The 22,305-nt window shown below is 42.7% G+C and overlaps 1 protein-coding gene across 1 annotated transcript; it reads right to left on the bottom strand.

Annotated features, from left to right (window-relative positions):
- Positions 1–4,416: 4,416 nt before the first annotated feature.
- On the bottom strand, positions 4,417–22,145 carry LOC144741805 (ribosomal protein S6 kinase delta-1-like). The gene is given in 22 exon segments (XM_078624307.1): positions 4,417–4,584; positions 5,162–5,257; positions 6,802–6,884; positions 11,633–11,722; positions 12,408–12,625; positions 12,935–13,203; positions 13,205–13,309; positions 13,351–13,457; positions 13,506–13,647; positions 13,678–13,792; positions 13,896–14,045; positions 15,398–15,549; positions 16,097–16,144; positions 17,562–17,660; positions 18,063–18,187; positions 18,664–19,086; positions 19,159–19,212; positions 19,290–19,383; positions 19,455–19,570; positions 19,840–19,960; positions 20,758–20,793; positions 22,044–22,145. Coding segments are annotated over 22 exon segments (2,913 nt in total).
- Between the last annotated feature and the right edge of the window lie 160 nt (positions 22,146–22,305).

Here is a 22,305-nt window from a genome sequence, read left to right as displayed (position 1 = left end):
ACGACCCTTTGGGCAGACAGATACAGGACTCTGAAATATACAAATGCCCGCTATGGAAAAGCCTGATCCCCGTGTGCGACTTGAACAGGATGTCGTGGTGCGTCATAAGGTTTACTGTCTGTTCATGGTGTAGTCCTGGGAAAATAAAAAGCGTATTTGAATATAACCAATCAGTCAACAGACAGACAGAAAAGCCTACAACTTCAGAGGGGGGGGGGGGGGGGTACACCGACCATCAACACATATACAGTTAATGAAGGACCAGCACAGAACTCTGTAGGTCATGACCTGCTCGTAAGATCACCGCACCCCGAAGGCCGATGTGTAACTTAATTAGGTTTGTGCGTACGGACGCTGACAATGACTGAAACTGATTTGGTGACTGCGCATGAAAAACCTCACACAGTTACCTCGAGTCTTACTTCAACAGAGCTCTTTCTCCACGCAGCGGAGAGGGCCTGAGGTGCAGGGCCGAGCTGCTTTGTACTATCTGTTCATATGAAGGGCAGTGGCCCTACTTCAACATGTGGCGTCACAGCAGTTAATTAAAGCAGAAACGAGAGGAGATTTCATCTCCAACGTGATTTTTTTTTCACGATCTGTTGATGAATATAATTATTTAACCCCAATACTGCAATAACTTGTTGATGTCAGTTGTCATTCTGAGGCACTTTTATCTTTTCCTGTCCATAAAAAAAATTACTTGCCAGGCAGAAAGTGTTATTAGTGTTGTTAGTGAAGGGGCAAGGCAGTAGGTTAAGGCTGTGTATTAATTTAGATAATGATTAACTGTATATGTACTGATATTTTACCTCAACATGCTTGATGAGAAATCAGACTAAAATAACCGTTCAGTTTACAGAAGATTCAGTATGTGCTGAACTCATTTAGATGAATGAATAATGTTCACCTGTAGCGGACCGCGTGTCGTTGGCATTAACGCCGTGGACGTTTAGCATGTGTGTGGCGCACAGCTTGTGTGTGTTTGTGTGTATCGGGGATAATGAAGAGGCATTGTGTCTCCTAATAATGACATCATGGCTCTGACAGAAGCTGGAGAAGACGCCCCAGGTCTCCGAACGGAACTCTTCAGCTTGGCGCAAGTGTATATGTGTGTGAGTGTGTGTCCCCTCCCTGGGCTAGAGGAGTCCTCCTGGGCTTTGTGAACTAAAGTCAAACTGTCAAAGACAAAAACAAAACTTGACCACCAGCAATATGAAGCAGAGGGCAGGCCATTTGGCTGCATCCTGCTTGCTGTGTGTGGTGTGTGCGGGCTGAAGGGAGGGTACCGCTTTTAAGGGAGAGCGAGGTGGGAAAAGAGGGAGGGAAGGGAAGGGACGGGAAGGGAGAATGAGCGAGGTCCAGGAAGTTGGAAAAGGGTTCAAGGGTCAATTCAGCCTACAGGCCTGGGTGACACTTTCAGGGCACAGAGCGAGGAGCTGGTATTGCATCATGGGAGTCCTTTGTGTGTCCTCTTAATCTTGCCTCTGATCAGATGGATCCTTCCCTGTGGCAAAGACACATGCAATATAAAACACAGACACAGACACCTTGGATCTTTGTGTGTGGGGAGCCACAAGCACAGCATTCAAAGAATTACAATTCCTTGCAATCACTTCCATTACAAGGTGAATTCCTACGAGAATAAATATCGAAGAGGGAGGAAAAGAAGAGGCCATTTTTCTTTTTGCTTGTGAAGATAAGTGGACATGAGCCAAGGAGGCGGGTATAGGTGTGACTGAATAGTTCTATTTCTGTTCTAATTTTACTGTGTCAGTTACTCTGTATTTATATCTAGGTACCATACGCCGGCGGTTTATTACAACACTGTGTGGATGCGCTGTCTGAATGTGTAAAATGGAAAACGAAATAAAAAACTTAAAATACTACAAAAAAAAAACACGTGACCCTGTTTTCATTGGTGTAGAAGCACCAAGTTGTTGTGTTTTAGTCAGTGTTGCATGAGCTGGATGATGGATGAGTTGCTCACACGAAGGAGCTACAGTTGTTTTGCATCTTCTCTGCCTGAACTTCATTCTTCATTTCTTCATAGAAAATAACACATTGGTGGTAAACTAACCAGTTATGAGAGAAGAAAGGAGCCGTTTCGTAGTATTAGACAAATCTTGACTATGAATCAAATATGGTCCTTGTGCAGAATAAAATATATGAGGGGATTAATTGGCTTTTGTGAACATCCCCCTTCTACGCTGAGCAAGATTGACAGGTTTCTCTCTGAATTGACAGGTTTCTTCTCTGAGCTGAAACAAACCTCTCGCCCTCAGAGTGTGTAATGAGAGACAGGTCTTCTGACGAGCACTAATCAGCGCAGACTCTTGACCCTGTGGCGGTGAGGCTGACATTAGGGAATACAACCTGGCACTGCTAACAACTCCGCTGACCTGTGTGTGTGTGTGTGTGTGTGTGTGTGTGTGTGTGTGTGTGTGTGTGTGTGTGTGTGCCAGCGAATGTCATTTCAGGTGACAGACACAGCAGAGTTCATGTGAAGTTTATTCCACCTGTGTTAATTCTCTCAGTGAAATGTGTTAAACAAACTACATCTAAAAACAGTTACTAACTCAGCTGGTGGGAATGTCGTCAGGTTCACAGGTATTAGATCATAAAATACAAATTGGTTTGAATCTAATTCTGGTGATTCCAGTACCCCAGGAGACTTCATACAAACCATGTGTAATAATCATTAATGTCTGTATAAATGTTCACTTATCTCTAAGAATATTTATGCAACGTCGAATATTCCTGGAAAATCAGTCATGTGCCAGATCAACATGTAAATGTGGAACAGCCTCATAAGACATTTGTTCATGACGTGTAGTAAACTGACCATTATAACAGAATAGAACAAAGTGGAGCTTCCACATAAGTAACCAGACAAGGGGAGGCAGGTACATTCCACAAATCAGGAAGTCTCTCTAAAAGTCAGTGAGTGAATGGGGGATGGGGGGGGGGGGGTACTGTGCCATGCAGTGGTGTAGCTGTGTCTGTGCTACGTCGAATCATGGTCAGAGTGACACTCAGCAGGAGTGACAGCAGTTTTCCAGGAGTATCATCACTCCTGCTGGGAACAGGGGAGTGTAGCCTGAAACCACACGGGTCTGCCGACCACATAATCATATAGACAAATGGAAAAAACATGCTGCTCATTCTCATTCAGGTGTGTTTATTGTTCTTCAGAGTGCACTGACAGCTCAATATGGATACACATGGCATGACATGCGTAAACTTTCAAGAGACACCAGTCACTATAAGTGTATAAATGGGTGGATACGGAACTTGTTTACTGTATTATTACCATGAAGTTGGGTACAGGATACATTTGTAATGCTTAGGATTGTACTGTTAAAACACAAATATGTGATGATACAAGAGGTGGTAACTGTACGTGATGTACCCATGGAAATGTTTACCTTTAGTCAGCCATTGACATAAAATCTGATTTAATATATACTCAACAAGGATTGGATTGAAATGGCAGTCAAGTCACAAAGTTGAACAAAATTAAGACACTGACACCTGGGTAAATGTCATTTAAACGAGTATTTACAAGATTTATTACTTGATCAATTTTTTTCTTATTAAATATATTACGATCATCATTCTGCATTGATCCACACTGCATTTTGTAAAACGTTGATCAACAAAGCTTTCTCATATGTATCAAAAAATTCAGTAGAATCCATTAAAGGGCTGCTTTCAAAAGAGCCTTCTCCTTGATGATGAGAATGACATGTAAGAAACTGGCTTTAATCCCAACCATAACGTTCATACATTGAAACAACTACTAGCTACTCATCTTTATTTTCTGTTTCTTTTTTTTAACCTTGCATAGTGTCCATCTATACTGTGATTAGGCTGCCTGGCAGTAAAATTGGGTAGGAAAACAAAACAAAAACAAACAAAAAAACAACAATGGAAAAAAAACTCACATCACATGAGAACAATTACTGCAGCATCAAACATCTCACTGGGCAGTGTCAGTGGAGTCATCAGCCAACCTGGGCGTAAATGAGGAGTGTTTTAGGAGGCAACCAAGTGAGTGTATTGCACAGGTCTGAAAGAAAGTGACGTTAACCTGTCTGATATAAAAATATGCTTCATCACAGTGCAGACAAAATCAAGGACACAAACATGTTACTTCTTGTATCAGTTGTGTCTTTGTCCTGCAGTGACGATGTGAGGAGTGTGAACGCAATGATGTTAGTGAGTCATCTTTCAGCATGAGCACTTACTACATAAAGTATGGCACCACACATGATAAACGGTACCAAAACTCTCAGGGAATTCATCAAAATGGCATCACTCGTAGTCAGCAATACTGTTGTTTGGTAAATTTAAAAACAATCTTTCAAGATCTGCACAGATTTGGGCACAACCATTTCAGGGATTTCAGTTTGCTCAAAGTTGTTTTACACTTTTCCCTCCATGCAGCTCTGGTGTCCCCAGCCCCAGACTGCACACCGTTCTTTTGGGCCAGTCTACTCCAGCAAAGAAGGGGTGAGATTTGATGTCGTCCACACCACCCACCCCTGCTCCGAGCCTCTCCACCGGGTTGTACTGGAGCAACTGCACCGAATGAAAAGGTGTTGAGAGCAAGTGCTGAAAACATTCCCACTGCCATAAAATGGTCACAACATATATTTAGTTGCTGCATTAAAAAGGAAAAAAATGCACTGGTTAAAGAGTGTGGAGACCCAGTTCATCGTGTTGTTGATTAAAAAAAAAACCAAGACATTTAATTAAAATATCAGCATATGAAAAAAGTCTCCCCCACTGTGGTCACATTCATTGACTGAAATGTGGGTCAAGCTTAATGAAAGAGTGTCGCTGACACTACTCTCCGCGTGATCTAAAAAGACAAGCTTGGAGATACCACGTCGTATTACCACGTCGTATAATAAACCTTAAGTGGTTCAGTCTCCTGCATTATTTCTCTTATGGACATAATTTGCAAAAACAGACTGTTATTACACTGTGTAGGTTAAATCAAAGCTGCGATTAACTGCCCACCAAGAGGAGCAAATCAGTCATGAATTGATGTTCTTTTCCGACAATATACACAGAAACACCTTTGTTGGTGGGCAAACTAATACAATTAAAAACAAGGCTGTGAATATAAATATTCAGCACACTCCGTTCTAACCTGCTCCAACAGTGATTTGGCTTCCTCTGAAACAGACTCGGGGATGTTGAGAGTTGTGTGGCGACTGATTCCTGCCGGATGGCACAGGAGCAGAGACTGTGGAGGTGTGGAAGGAGGGGTGGAGAGAGGAGAGATAGCGATCAACCCAAACAGAAAAACTGACTGGCCGAGAGCTGAGGGGTACAGATACACTGACACCCGCAGTCTAGATCAATGTGGGAGTACCGGGACGGGGCACCTGAAACAACACTGATCACAGCAACTATAACAAAGACACAATCCTCTTTCTTACTGTTAGTCACAGAATGAATAACATGGAAAAACATTGTTTTTTGTTAGTTTATTCGTCATGAATACAACTTTACCTAAAGGGACATTGAGCAACAGTGACACTGAACAACCATTTTATTTGTTTTTCAAAGCAGAATTTGACCTGGTCAAAGTCCTAAAACTCTAAATAATCTATGACGGACCTTTAAGTGCTTTTCTAACGACAGGATATAGTTGAAATAATTGATAATAATTGATAATAATGGCTGCTTGTTGCAGGGGCACATTTTCGTTGCATCGACAGTCACGAGGTGTGTGTTTTGTGGGGGATCCTGGTGAGTGTGTGTGTGTGTGTGTTTTTTTCCCCCCTATCAGTTACATCGGTTGCCTCTCTCCCGCTCCTGATGTGTGCTGCAGGAGTTCTGGCTGGGTTCCTAGCTGCAGTCAAGACTGCTCTAGGCAAGATCTTATCCTACAAGGATCAAGAGACACTATGTGTGCCTGTGTGAGTGTATCCTTGCCAGGACTGTACTCAGACATAATCATCAAAGGAGACATCTGTGTGACTGAGCCCCCCCCCAACCCCCAGGTAAGTAGGTGTGTATTGTTCAACATACTAACAACACCCCGACCCGTGTTTGGGACATTGATGGGCACTACTGATGGCTGATATGAGAATATGCCCACTGGCTATCAGTTAGAATTTATTCAAATGTACTGGACAAAGAAACATTGAATGGCTGCTCTGCACCTGCACCTAGTGCAGGAAATTATAAATTCATGTTTGTATATGTGAAAAGCAGCTGAGCATATATTCTTCATCTTCCAGCAGCTCAGACATGCTCCCCCTGTAAGATGGTCCCTGATCCCGGAGCAGCCAGAATGCAGCACCTTGAGAGCTGCCTGGGTCTTCACCTTCAACGGTGAGCTGAGGTTGGTGCACTCCAAGCCCAGCACTGCTCCAGGAGCCAGCACAGAGGCCTGTGGAGAGCTGACCCCCTGGCCCAGCAGATGGAGCTCAGGCTGGGAGAGAAAGTCACACTAACACCCCTGGCACTCCCTGAGAACCAGAGTATGAGACAGCAGCCAAGACGCACCTCGCGCGCGCACACGCACACACACACACACACACACACACACACACACACACACACACACACACACACACACACACACACACACACACACACACACACACAACAAACCAAAAACAAAAACACAAATACACTGCTCTGCAAATACACATACAGATGTGTGCACACAATCTGGCAAGACCATAAAGCATGTGAGAGAGTTGAAAGCAAAGACACCTACAGACATCCCACAACACCTTAGCAACAAAGATAACACTTTTTCCCCGTTTGACTCACCGTGCCCGTCAGAAGCTCAAACAGGATGGCCCCCAAACTCCACCAATCACAGGCAGCCGTCTCCTCACTGATGCCACCCACCTCTGAAATAAGAGCAGAGTGAGAGGACAGCAGAGTATTAATCAAGGCGCAGAGTGGGCGCTCCTGCTGCAGGATGATCCACCTGTGATTGACGCAAAACCAAAAAAAACAAATGACGTGTAAGTAGAACTCATCACCGTTTCTGGGTGACATCTGAGGTAACGTTTCACTGAACTCACACAATCGATTGGAAAGGAGCAAAGAGAGAGAGAGACAAAATGTCATGTGTCTCATAAAGGGATGATTTGCATAATAAGAAAGCAGTTAAATTGAGGAAACCGTCTGTGCTGCAACTTCACACCATCTGCATGACCTGACCTCCAACGCAAACACAGGCACACGCACAAAGACAACGCACACACATACGCCAAGAGACGTAAAGCAGGAACACAAAAAGAACAAAAAGTTAAATCATCTACACCACAAACTCTCCGGCCTGGAGGGACATTTGTTCTCAGCCAACAATATTTAACAGCTCATTTAGAGTTTCGTCCTCTGTGCTTAATTGTCTCTCATTGGACTTCACTTAAGTATTCACACATGCTGAAAGTTTTGCCTTGTGTGCCACACAAATGTTGACCACACAAGGTGAACTTTTAATGGGGAATCCATCCACAAGATAAACCTGTCTTCTCCACGGCAGCAATGTCAGAAACCAGCGTGTGCAAGATACAGAAACTCAGAGTGACACTCATTTGCTAAAGTGTGTGTGTGCGTGCTAACTTCACTGGGTACCAGATGGCCTCTTGTGCTGCTCAACCTTCCTCTCTCCGGGTGGGGGGTGGTGGCGTGGCAGTAACCCAGAGGGCCAGGACCCAGGGTCACGGCTCTGTGTGCCCAGAGACCAGGCTCCTCAGCAGGGGGAACATGAAAGACAAAGACCCCTCATCTCCTGGAGGCTGCCGGGAACTCCGGGGGCCTGTGTGGCTCTCTTGCAGCCAAGGTTAGAGAGGCCTATACTGAGCGCACAGTGTGTGTACGTGTGTACGCACACACACACACAGACACATGAAAACACACGCATCCAGCCAACTGAGCAACCGGTCTTCAGGGCTCCCCAGGACTACTGTTTTGACAGCCAAGGAGAGAAGATCGTCATTGAACGGACTAGTGATACCTGCGTAGTTATGCGCTGGAGGGCACATACTGGACACACACACATGCACACGTCTCAGAGCAAGGTCGATGTCATCACAATGGATTAATGTCTAAGGAGCTGCAGGGAGAGTACAGTGGAACTGGCTGCACTTACCGCTCTGTCAGAGCAAGGCAGGGTGAAAGGGAGACAGAGAGAAAGAGGATGAGAAGGGGAATTAAGTGCATCCACAGGCCTCGGGTCAGTCAAATCCCACTATTACAGTGCATGTTTGAGAACACACAATCCCAATATATAATATATAATTTCACCAAGCCTCGACTAACCTGACCCGCAACAGAACGACACACCCTCAGGTTAGTCTGGAAAATTCAAACAATGGATACCGAAGAGAAGTAAAGAAACGAAACAGTTCAACAGCACAGTCGGTGCACTTTATGACTTCTTCTTCTTCCCTTTCCCCTGAACAATGCAGTTTCCTCCTGCTTTGTATCTTAATCACACTCCATCTCCCCTCTCCTGAGGGCCATAAGGAACTTTCTCTCTTCTCCTCTCACACCGACTTCCCTAAAAACATAACCGACAGGCACTGTAGAAAGAGGAAGGCAGGTTAATGCAGGTAGGAAAATGAGGGGTGAATGGTATAAAAAAAACGATAGACAGGTAGAACCAAATACTTGTACAAACAATTGTACATATAAATATTATATATATTATTATTATTATTATATATATTTAAGCAAATTTCTTTCTACTCTGAAACTGAAAAGAGTTCAGCATCAGAGGTGTAGTCTTTTATCCTCCTGTTTGATCACAGGGCAAAACTGTGAAATCATACTCTATGTGATGGTCCATCAGATATCCTAGAGGATTGGGCCTCGCCTCCATCTCAAGAGAGGAAAAAGCGATACTCCTTTCAGCTTAAATTAGACGGTGCTCAACATCATAACATTTGCCATCTGATGTTTATCAGTAATGACAAAGGGTGAGAATGTAAATAAGCAAACGTGACGAATAAACAGATTAAAACACTGCCAGTGTATTTTCCAACGTCACTCCCTTTTTTTTTGGTGTGAATCTGTGCTTTAAAAACATGTTTCTCTCCTTCACGCACACGCACACGCACACACACACACACACACACACACACACACACACACACACACACACACACACACACACACACACACACACACACACACACACACACACACACACACACACACACACACACACACACACACACACACACACACACAGCAGGCCCCCTACTAGCTTTCTGGCAAACTGTCATAAATCTGTCATCAGGAATGAAACCATTGCTCGAGCTGACCCTGTCTGGATAAACAGCAATACATAACAAGGGCAGGGAGACACACACACTTAACCTCTGCGCTGGTGTCTGTGTATATGTAATACATGCATACACAGGCATATACTGCTCATAATATATATGCAAGCACCACAGGATTGTACCCGTCTTTAACCTGAATAATAAAAACACAGCCCGAATGAAACTGACGGATAGAAAAGCAAAAGTGTTGGAGTAGGACAGTTAATATATGTGGAAGTACTTTCAGTTTGCAGCAACATGCTGTGCCTCCTGCTGGCCGGTAATACGTATTTCATTCATTGATCCATGAGACAGACTCCCAAAGGCCTTTCACACCTGGGCAGAGGCCATTTTAATTCTACTTCACTTCAGTAATTAGCTAAACCCCAAACCTTAAAATGAATAGTTTTACTGCATGTTTAAATATTAAATCAAGGCCATGATCATGTCAGTGAGTAGGATGTGAACAGTTTTTATCGTATGAAGAGTCATATAACTGCAGTTTTGATCTCTTACTGGGGTACCCGTGAATAAGAAATTCTGTAAAAAAACCCCATAAAATTAACGAAAATATATTATCAACGGAATAGTTGAAATTAAATTTAAATCTAAGCGTTAAAATGAGCTTTTTTAAAATATTTATGACGATTGTCAGTTTCAAGATACTCCGTACAGATTTCAGACACATTGTCTCCTCATTCATTCAGTCCATATTCACACTTCATTCAAAGCCTGTTAATTAGAGGAGGTTTAAAGTCAGAATGAAAACCCTGACTGAATATTAGTTAAGAGTCAGAATGAAAACCCTGACTGAATATTAGTTAAGAGTCAGAATGAAAACCCTGACTGAATATTAGTTCATTACACTTTGATCTAAAACTTTATGCATGACTTTTCTTTGAACATTTTTGCTCTCATATTCTGATATTACACAGAATGAAGTCATCCCTGACTTAGAACCTCTGCATTACTTCTTCCTGCTTCATGAAATATCATGTGATTTATGTCCAAAAGTATTTCGCAAAAACGTGTTTGTATTTCCCAATCAGTGCAGTGACTTAAAAAAAAAAAGACCTGACACTGTCAGTGGAAAACCTTTTTTTTCTCACATATTGAAGTTTCCATTGCTAGTTTCATACATAGTACTGAAATGCACATAATGCTGAATGTTGCTATTTTCTGAAGGATTCTGAAACAGACATAGTTGCAGACATAACAAGACAACTCAGACAGCACAGACCTCTGCGGAGTTTTAACAAATTCACTGCTTGATAAAAAAAAAAAAAAAAATTTAAGTAAAAAAAAAAGGATTTACTTTATTTACTGCTTATATTTTCTGTCACATTATTTACTCTGCCAAATATGTGAGTGTGCACCCTTAATTTTTCTGACATTATAGTGCTTCGGCACTATCTGTTGGCCACCTAAAAAACAAGTTCCATTTTTGTGGAACGTGTATCCAGACAGTGCCTCACTGCCTCAATAACCAATGGAAAATCTGATCATTCGTTTCAGTGTAAAATTGCGAATAAATAGACAGACAGTCCTACAACCAGCATGGAAAACATATCCTCTTTGACAGAGGTGACAAAAAGGCACATTTCAAAAATTAGATGGTGCCTTTTTGCTGTCAGTGACTCCTGACACAAGGAAAATGTAAAATCAGAGCTGCCGTCCTGACTTGAGACGAGAGCTTAATGTACATGCTTTGGAAGGTTTGAAAAGTGTGTGTGTGTGTGTGTGTGTGTGTGTGTGTGTTGTGGGTCTAATGCACATTTGAGATTTTGTAATTCCACACATAGCACATTCAACATTGTCAGTGCAAAGCAAGCACACTTGACAAGATGTGTCCATCCATACATGTAAATACATGAGCACGAGAGAGCACACACGTGCACACACTCACACACAGTGTTAAATAAGAACATGCCACTGTGGTCTAGCAGCAGTTTGTTTTAGACAGCTATTAAACAACATGCCAGAGCTGCCACAAGCTTGCTGGGGGCAACAACAGTGTTACTCAGCCATTAGCTCTCTGTTGCACAGCAGCAACCTCTACAGGACACCAAGACAACTACAACAAGATCCAGTTTATCTCAGGGAATACAACACAGTGGAACTTCTAATACATTCTGCAGTGTTTTAATTTAATGACGACTGTCACTACTGTGATGTAGACTGGACAAGAGAGATCATTTTGTATTAAAAAACCTCTAACTCTCTCTAACTTTCAAACACATGGGAGGGCTTCTATTTCAAAAGCATAGAAGGATGTTGTGGCATACACAACATTAGAAATACAAATTATTTGCGTGGCTTACCTGGTGCACAGTACATATTGGCATTGGCCTGTTTGTCACATGACTCCTCTACATCACTCCAGCTGCAGAAGTAAGTAAGCTGAACATGACCTGAGAAGAAAAAGAAATAGTAAGAATTTAACTCATAGTTACAATGTGACGCACTCTTCCATATTCAGGCTCTTGTCAAGTGTCACTGGTTTTCAAACTGTTTGCTCACCTTTAGAGCTCCAGCTCCTTCTTCCATTGCTTTCTGACTCTACATGTGCACACAAGCTTTTCAAGCACACATCCTCGGCGATTATTCCTGTTTAGCAACTACCCGTAAACGCTATCATTAGAACTAATGGTGTCATTAGGTAGTCGTGGCCATTAGCCGGGGCTAGCCAGACTGATACACCACACTACTCTGTTGATGGGTCCTCTAGAACAATAATTACCACAAGGGAGACTAAAACAGCCACTCTGCTAATTAGATGCTTGTTGATAACGAGGTGGAGAGATGATTGTAGGACGACAAAAGAAGATGTTGGGGAAATGTCCTAGTAAAGTACCTTCGGTTCAAGAAGTGCCCTCATTTTGGTAAATAGATCATGGTTTGAGCAAGTAAGGAATCTGGTGTGTGTGGTCCATTTTTTTGGGAGGGAAATGTCAACAAATTTTGTGGTAAAGAAACTTTATGGTTGTTGTATTTGAAACAAACATTATTTTCACTTGCCATGACAACAGATTTAGGTTGCTAAGCAGTGTATCTATGTATCTATTATATTTAATCTCCATAATGGGTGATCATTACCTTTGTGGTCCAACAGGATGTTCTTGGGGTTTAGGTCTCGACAGATGATGCCCTCTTGGTGCAGAAAATCCAGGGCTGTCACTATCTCTACTGCCCAGCATCGTACGAATGTCTCTGGGATACGAGCCTGGGATGCAGCCAATGAGAGCTCATCTAGCTCTGCAAACAGTCGTGATACTTCTTTATCAAACTCGCCATCACATTTATTACTGGTCGTTCTTGAGGATTCACCATTAAGACATGATAAGCTCTTAGTCCCAGGTGTGACTGTGACAGAGTCTTCAATTTTCCCACAAGGATTCGGAACTGTGTCTGTGACTTGTCTTGGGTTAGGCTCTAATTCCTCACTAAGGGAATCAGTAACAGGAGTAAGTGTATCAAACAAAAGGTCACTATTTTGACATGAAGGCTCAACCACTTCTTTTTCTGAGGTCTCTGGTCCAAAAGCCAAGCTCACGTCATCCCACAGAGAAGTCAAGGGGGAGGAAGACAGAACACTGGTGTCACAAGTTGGAGAGGCCGCGCACAAAGAGGAGAGATCCTGTTTGAGAAGTTGCTCCTCCTCCTCCTCCGACGGATTGGGAAGCTGTAAAACATCCGGCTGGATGAGCTTTAGAGGGGATGCTGTAGCCTCGAGCCTAAGACACAACGCCGACGTTTCCTCTTGGAAAGAATCTACCGTCCCACCCATTACTGGCAGGTTGACCAAAAGGTCTGGTGGATGACCTTCATCCTCGATTACTGCCTCTTTAAACGAGATGACTGGCACCGACTCATTGGAACCTTTATCACTATAGTCTAAACCCCCACAGCTCCGAGCTTTGGCCCTTGACCACTGGAGGCAGCTCTGGAAGTTCCTCAGTGATATCTGAGCCAAGGTCAGATGTAGAAAGGAGAGGGGCCTGTTTGTGAGAGGGGGCTGCTCTCCCCAGTCAAGGCAAACCATTTCACTTGCACTGTCTTTACTGTCAATACGAAAAAACTCCATTGGCGTGTGCTTGGACTGATCCAGTGACAGGGGACCAGCAGTAGAGGGCAGTGAACTAAACACTTCATTCTGCCCCTCCCCAGGGTATTGCTCACTGTCATGGTTGTCACCACCTTTGTCAGACAATTCAGTGAAAAATCCAAGTTCATGAGAGCTGTTAGGCGACGAGAGGCTATCGTTGCTGAGTAGCGAGCGGCTACGTGAAGAAGTAGTGTTTGTCCCAATGGGCACTTCGAGTGACAGCCGTTCTTCCTCGCTTCTCTCCTCTCCCTCCTCTAACACATCTGATTCTACTTTCTCTTGTTCATACTCATTGCAAAGTGTCAAATAACTGTTGGTGCACTCTTCCTCTGACGTGGCTCCAGAGTCTGACTGGGCTCCAACTTGTTTGATAAGCCTGGGAGGGATATCGATTTTATGAGAGCATGTAAGGAGTTCCTCCTCTTCCTTTTGCAGTCCCCCAACAGAATCTGACTCGGGAAAAGGCCCGGAGCCAGCACTTGCTGAATCTTCACCCAGGTGTGGGCACAGCATGCAGTGGAGAGTGTACGGCGGCTGTGTGGCTTTTCTGGATGAAAGGAATGTCAAAGCTCTCTTCTGGGCTGGAATGACGCAGGTACTTTCCAATATGAGACCACAGTGTTCCCCGCCTGTAGATGAAGGAAAAGGGGTTTAACTAAAGAGCAGTTTAATTTACTTCAGTAACCAGTGCTACCAATTTACTCAGAGCCAAGGCAGCAAAGTGAAGTAAATCAGGGGGAGATGTGCATGATGATCAGATTTAAAAACACTGTAAAAAAAAAAAAAAAAGCCCTGAGCTGGATTTACACTGCCTTGGACAGAGAGGAGTGCCTCTCGCTTGGGGTCGAAGAAATGTCCAACGTGTCATTGGATGTGACTGTTGTCAGGAGCAACAGGTTGTAGCATCTGTAGGAAGTTCCAGTCTGGAGTAGCTGCTGTGTTAAGTGCTACACCTAGTGGCAAATTGGTACACTGATGTTTCACTGATTATGAAAAACCAAAAGCAAGCAAACAAAAATCCTACTAATCATGAATTCATTAGAGAACATTCAGAGTTTTCCGAAAGCCTTCCATTTGGTCATTAATCATGGCAGCAAGGAATGGAGCATTTTTAGAGCCTTTTTCTACCTTAATGGCACTCAAGCTGTGAAGCTGCGACACAAAGAGCCCACTGATTCACACACTGATGGTGCGGCATCAGAGTCTGGATTTGAACTAGGAACCTTCCCCTCTACCTCCTGTTACTGACTTAAGTTTCTGGTCTGACCTGCATATTGAGTAATAGAGGATTTGTTGAAATTGTTGAATTTGTTTCCACATCCACTCGGCCCTTACTACTTTATCCACATTACGTTCTGTCTCTCACTCACACACATGCACAAACGTCTGCATTGTGAGCAATTGGAAGCCAGCATCTGTTGGGTGTGATGAGAATAGATAGTGAGCTCACAGTGATGATAATGATTGCAGGGCAGCTCCATGGTTTAGAAGGTAAAACCATTCACATTGTTGTTTTGTCCAATGTCACTCAGGTCGCTGCCTCTCTCTGTCTGCTTGTCTATACTCATTCAACCAATCCGCTGTTACTAGGGCTAAAGAAGTGCATAAGGCCCAGCCCTTGTTTTTATGAAACACACAGCTGTGATACAACTCCTGGCATTTTATTAAATTATGTCGAACAGCCCGACATGATAGTCAATACTGTTCACGGATGTCAGTGCAGAGGAGTATCGAAAAATATGGCTTGATATCATTGTACACTCACTCAGGCACAAGATACATGCACGTAAAGTGAGGGGGATGTAAGGAGACCCAGGTGTTGGCACAGCTAATGAACCAAAGCACCACCTGGTATTCAGAATAATGACCTGTGACACACACCCATCTCTATCAAACATCTGCCTGAACAAGGACAGCGGAAGACAGGGGAGAATGGTTTCTGTAAAAGGAGGGAGGAAAGACAGTTGGCGGTAAAGAAGACTGAGAAGTGTGTGTCATACCTTCAGCATACTGCAGCAAAAGGAAAACTGTGTCTTCAGAGACAATGAACCTCCTTAGTTGCACCATGTGGGGCACAGAATGAGGCATGATGGTCTTCTTGAGTCTCCCACAGTCACTGCTCTTCCTCAGACCCTTTAGGGAATAAAAGGGCAGATTAATTACTGTAAGCGCTGAAAGAATGTCCATTTAAGGACAAGAGGAGAAAAGAAAAATGAACACATGTAAAGAGGTCATCGATGGGGATTGGAAGAGAAGTGAGCTCTTGTGTAAAGAATAACGTAAGAAAAAATGGGGAAGGCAACGTGGTAAAGGAGAAACCTCCCATTAACAAATTGCCAGCTATGCCCCATGGCAACCCAAAGTCACTAGATTCATCAAGCCACAAACAGCATGTGACTTTTTAAGTGCCACACAAATCTGCCAGTGCTACACATAAAGTTTACACTGGCAGCAAGTGTCTGCAGATATGTGTGTGTGTGTGTGTGTGTATATAGTCATCTGTGCCTGTGTGTTGGCATCTGGCACACGTCTCACACCTGAGAGCAGAAGAGCTGACAGGGACAGGCCCATTAGAATCAATTACAGCGGTCACACACAGGGGTTTCTGGCACACTTCATACTAACAGTCAGGACGGCAATGAAGCAGGAATCACATGTACGCGCACACACACACACTTACCTTCAGGACGAACGTCTCTTGTGTTCTCTTGTCCAAGACCAAAAGAACCTGTGATGGAAGAGAGCCATCGAGTGTCAGGTTAGACCAGACATCTACAGACTAAGATGATGCAGTGTTCATGTCCTGCAGTGCAGTAGTTTTCAGTGACTGGGTCAGGACCCACACAAGGGTCACTGTAAGATAAATGCCAGCACCTGAATCATACTTAAAACCAAACATTAATCCATCAGACCCTGCTGTGTTAACCAAATATCCCAGCCACAAAACAATGTAAGCGTAAATGATTAGTTAATAGGTCAGCCAATCTACATTCCTGACAAATATTCAAAATGTTTCTTTATTGCAAACATACTACGTGACAATGTTACTGCCTCTCACTTCAGTTTCTCTCTGAGTTTATTTTCTCTTAATGTCTTTATTTCCTCCCTGCTTCAGCCTTCCTGTTCTCCCTGACATCTCCATTGCTCTTATGCTCATTCACTGTCTCAGTTGAGAGCTTGAGCATATGTGTGTGACCTGGTTATGTGTGAAGTGTGGTGTGTGTGTGTGTGTGTGTGCATGCGTATGTTTTGTCGGAACGTTCTCTCCATGTGACCCTGGCTGGGACCAAAACAGGTGCAAGCTAAATGGATATGAATGGAGCTGTGAGTAAACAGAGTGGCGGTGCTAGCCAGGCTGCTAATATAATTAAGACACAAACATAAGGGAAGGGGGGAGTGGTGAAGAGTGGCAGTGGGCAGTAGGGTGAGGACTTCTCTCCATCTGTCTCCTCTGTCCCCATTAAAAGTGAAAGAAGGAAGGATGAGCTGAAGAGGAAAGCAGTCATTTCCTCATTGCTTGGTTTCCTCTTGTAGTATTTTTGTTTTTGTTGTGTCTGTTTCCTTCAATTTGTAGAACTTACATGTGCTTCTGCAGAGAAACACATGTTGGTATTGAGTCAACATTTCCCTTAGGGTTTGTGTGTGTGTGTGTGTGTGTGTGTGTGTGTGTGTGTGTGTGTGTTGAGCATCGTTGACTCAATGGTGTGTGGTGCTCTCTGAGCTGCTTGCCAAGTCATTTCATGGCTGAGTGGTGAAGCTGCCTCGCCGGCAGCTGGTTGAGACGAGTAGCCACCTAAACTGACCTTGTGGTAGTCATAACGGGTGCTAAACATACACACAGTCAGCCCATACTATATTATCTACTAAATCTATTACCTTTTACTGCTATAGATAAAAAGAGATTGTGAAGATTAGTGAAGATAAAGGACACATCTAATGCACACACAGTACCTCGTCATTTTGAAAGGCCACCTTAAGAATAATTGTCTTACATATTAACATTAATGTCAATGGAGACAACTGAAATATCATATCAGCTTTTTATTCTTTTGAAATGTTCAATATAGTAGAATTGCACAGTTGAGTCTCATACACACTTCAGAGATAAAAAAAGACCTAAGTCAAATCATTTGAAAAATGCTGACCTTATCAATGACACCCAACACCCTGTACGCTCTCAGATCGTCAGATAGACTCTGCTGGCCTCCCCCACTGGTGGATGGACAGCACTGAGTCCCCATTACCTTATGAAAAAAGAAGAAAAAAAAGATTTCACAATTATAGCATAGCATATAACTTTTATATATATACTGAAAATTCATCACTGTGTAACATGCAAAATAGGATAATTTTCAGAAACGTAAAATGAGCTAAACGATTTACACGTATAAAAATACATAGCACATTGTTTTTGAGGATGCACTTCTGTAGCTTGACACAAACCTAAATTTATGTATTCAGCACACTGACGAATAAACAACATGAGACAGACAAAGCTAAGACAGATATAAAGTATTTAAGTAGAGTTTGTAGTCTTTGTATAGCACAATCTGATGTTATCACACCAGTGGATCGATCACTATAAGGTGCATTTGCATTATGTTAAACAGATGCACAAGGACTAGTGTTGTTTCTCACCCACTCACCACAATTTGTGTTGACCCCTGACCCATGTTGCTTCTCAAGAGCTGATTGGATATCTGCTCTGCACGCATCAAATACTCTGCAGTCTTCTTCTTCACTGCCTCTCGCCGTGTGGGACTGGGTTCGCCTGACGGAGGTGAGTGAAAAAAACTTTTTATATGAGGCTGTTTTTTGAGTGCAGTGTTGAAGATTTCAGTGATATAAATATGTCTCAGAACAAAATGTTATCTTTGTAAAAAAAGAAAAAAAAAGATAATGAACCCTCCACCAAAAGTTACATCATTTGGTTATTTGGGTTTGCCTCTCAACATTTGGGTGTGAGGTTAGGGGGTCAGATGATTTTTGTGTTTACTACCCATGGAGAGCACTACTCAACCAGTGCAAACAGTCATATAATGTGTTTGTTGACTCTGGGGGGGGGGGGGTTCATCATGCCTGAATCTGGACTTTGAAATGACAAAATGTTTACATTACAAACCAGAGACCAATAAATGGGTGGATTCATCTGTAAAGCAACTCTTTTCTTTCTTTTAGCTTGAAATGGGCCAACAAACAAATAAGCTCTTAGTGAATGAGTGGGCAAACGCTCTCTACCAAACTAACCTTGCACTCCTTGCAGCAGCAGATCCACTCCACTGCGGTAGAAGGAAAAAGCTGCTGGGTAGTCCTGCTCTTTCTCCTTCTCCACAGCTAAACAAATGAGCTCACTGGCTTTTTCAAGGTAATCTGACTTCACTTCTTTTAAACTACTGCCTCTGGACTTCTTCAGACTGCCAGAGAAGACCGGCGTTCGGCCTGGCCAGCTGATCTCTGTGTTTGGGTCTGAGGAGGTAGAGGGTGGGACAGGAGATGGTGTGTGGCACTCATGCAAGGAAGGCAAGTGAGGATTGCAGCTCGTGCTAATGTTTGTGGCTCCCCACTGTGGCTGGTTTGGGGAGGTGCAGCCCGATGCCATGCCATCATCCAGCTCCGCCAAGGAGTCTGTATCAACAGCCAGGGAGGTCAGGTCACTGTCACTGGAGGGACCTGGGAAGGGTGGGAAAAAAATAAACACATGCTCATGTCATAGCAGCTCAATATTTGACAAAACTCTTTTACCTCCATATTCTGATGTGAATGTTAACTCTTCTGCACCACTGATGTCTCTCTGAACTGCAAAAAAGCATCCACACATCACTGATAAAGTGAATTTACATCAAACTATTGATACAACCAGTATGAAATTCTACCATCAGAGCTGCAATCCGATAAACTGTCCGCAAGGAAGTCAGAAAATGGCTCAGCAGGTCCAATAAGATCTGAGCCGTCGTGAACCTCGCCTCCCTGGAAAAAATTTAAAAGCCTTCAAGTCAGAGTTTGTCTATACAGCTTTGTTTTTAGTGTTTTTCACCTACCTGAAAGAAATCTTGGATGTGCTGACTACTGTAGAGAGCAGGGATATTAGCAGAGAACTGCAGCAGATCCTCTGAGCACTGTCTCCTTTCCTCAATCACTGACGCATCAAAACGACCTACATTTGTAATATTGATTAAAAAAAACATGAGCACACACAGCACACACACCAAAGTGCAATGTGTTTTGCCGTTCATCAGATTTCATGAACAACTCAGTGGCGGAGACAAAGCCAGTGTGTAATAACACTAAGCTGCCTCGGGGGGGGGCAGAAAAATCACTTCTCAGGATTTTATTTCTGAAGTCAGTCTGTCACTATGACCACTGGCAGAAATGATCCCAGGTGTATGCTAGTTTGAAAAAGAAGAAGAAAAAAAAGTTGCTTACCAAAAACTTTGGCCTTGGCAAAGGGAGGAAACAGTTCAGACTGGCTACATACATTCTTATGTAGCTGCCAGAGATTGTGATGAAGTTTCCGAAAGTCACTGTATCTTTTCCACACTGTTATCTGTTTGAAAGTAAAAGTGCAGAGTCATTAACTATAATTTATTCTGTTAAAAAGAAAAATACAACTTTAACCCGTCGCTGGGGAAATTCTGTTGCTATGAACACATACAGTGAACATATTAATGTGGAAATTAGAACAGCACACAAACAAACAGAAACATATTAAAACCATATTGTGACAATAAAATGAAACCATGGTCACCATGTTCCGATGCAGCAATATTAAATGAAGAGCTTCCTATTACAGCTTTCTTGTGCAGTTAAGTTTTTCATACATTTTAAAACCATACTTTTTCATACAATCCTGGCTTAAATAGGTCTGAAAATGTGGGATGAATCAAGAGATGTTCGAATACTGGTCCGATGTGCTAAAATCTTGTGCACCAGGTTGCTGGCGAACTGTATCATAGCTCAGATTCAGATACTCGGAGCAGCTTGCAATAACTGAGATCATGCTCAAACAATTAGCACTGATATCCGGCTGGCTTGCATTGCTTAGTGATATATATCATAAGAGAGCATGTAAATGCCTTTTTTCTTTTTTAAATAAACACAAGGCCAGAAATTAAAGTTACAAAAACGTTCATGTTAAATGCAGCTAAAAGATAAATGGTCCCACTGGCCCAAATCCTTAGGCTCTATTTTGTCACAATGGTAAGTTTCACAAGAAAAACAAACAAACTGTGTCAAAATGTGAAATATTCACAACAAAAGTATCAACAAAAACAAAAGTATTTGCAAAATGTGGTAATGTATCATACTTTCCCTAAAATTAAAAAATATGTTTTAGCATCTTACCTCTTGGACATCTTCTGGGTACCTCCGGGAGATTATCTGTTGGGTGAGATAGGATTGTGGGATTATACCAGCTCTTAACTTTACGTGAAGAGCCAAAGCTCTCTTTTGAGGTCTGTCAACAGTGTGAGCTGCTCAGTGAGCAACAATGAGAGCATTATAGATCAGATAACAGGACTCTTGTGTATAAGAAGGAGACGTCGCCAAGTTAGATTTCAAAGAGGGTTGTGGGCAGACACACAAACTCAGACTGCATTGTACTGTTACACTTATACTAGCCTGCTGTGTAAAGTCACGACACACATCTGTGGAAGATGATGGATGGATGGATGGACATCTGTGGTGAGGAACAAGTGTTTCTGTGTTTGGGAGCAATTAGTTACATAAAACAGTGTTACATCATTTGGTGTGATTAGATACATTTACATCTGATAAAGTTGCAGCAAATTATGGAAATATTCCTGATTACAATAATTTGGTCTGGACAAGTTCTGCAAAAACGTATGCAATGTTTAATATCAGGTTTTGGGGGGCTTTTTGGATTATTTTAAATCTTAATGAATGATAATGATGTTACCTGCTGTGTTTTGACACTGTGTCGGACAGTAATCGAGTACTGACCTGAGTACTGCTATAAGTTAAAACACTGACACACCTAAACATTTGACACAGATAGCACCATTCTTTCGAAATTAAGAATTGCAATAAAAAAAACATGTAATGAATGTAACTTGTAATTGTACCCAATTCACAACACTGCAAATGTGAACTACCACTGGACAGTGCTATGGCTTTAAATTGTTAGTTAGCTATCAGCTAACAGATAACACGGGTGTTCTATCGAATTCGGTTTCCCCGTGTCTGCACTTTACCTGACCCCAAACAAACTGACTCATATCCATGACAATACCTCAGAGCTACACCCCGTCTTACTGACCAAATGTTACTCAGCGTAAACATGAACCTAACGTAATTTTGATAGCGATGCTTTGGTAGACATTTAGCAACAACACTAGTACCATGTTTGAGTGATGCTTCAGCTTGCTAATCTTAGATGGGGGCACTCGGAAATGCTCATTGAGAGTAATACATCCATATTTGCGGCATACGAGACAACACTTCTTTGACAGTGTTCGTACAAGCTGCTGCCACTACCAGTTAAGGAGTAAAATACTGACATTACTGTATGTTAGCATCAAGGCCAGCTTGAGCTAGCCAAACAACTACAGCTAGCTATCGATAGCTAGCATTAGCCTAGCTGTCAAATTGCCCACCCTCTCTCCACTTACCCTTGCAGTGACTTTATACACAGTAAAGCCTTTCTGGTGTTTCTTGGGGTCCGTGACAGTATAAAACCGAGCAAGTTCTCCAGTGTCCCGCTGCGATATCATTCTGATAACAACAACATTGCCAAAGCTACCAGCCGGCTAGCTGTGGACATTCATTCTCCTGATGGCAAAATGAACACAGGCAAGGAAGTGACAGCAGCGCCTCCACAAGGACAATCCTTGATACTACATATAGGAAAACAATTTGAAATTGTAATAGTTT

The sequence above is a fragment of the Lampetra planeri genome, unplaced genomic scaffold (assembly GCF_965212315.1).
Source record: "Lampetra planeri unplaced genomic scaffold, kcLamPlan1.2.h2 scaffold_725, whole genome shotgun sequence".
Classification (NCBI taxonomy): Eukaryota; Metazoa; Chordata; class Hyperoartia; order Petromyzontiformes; family Petromyzontidae; genus Lampetra; species Lampetra planeri.
The sequence above is the reverse complement of the archived record's forward strand: the minus strand, read 5'-3'. Positions and strand labels throughout refer to the sequence as shown.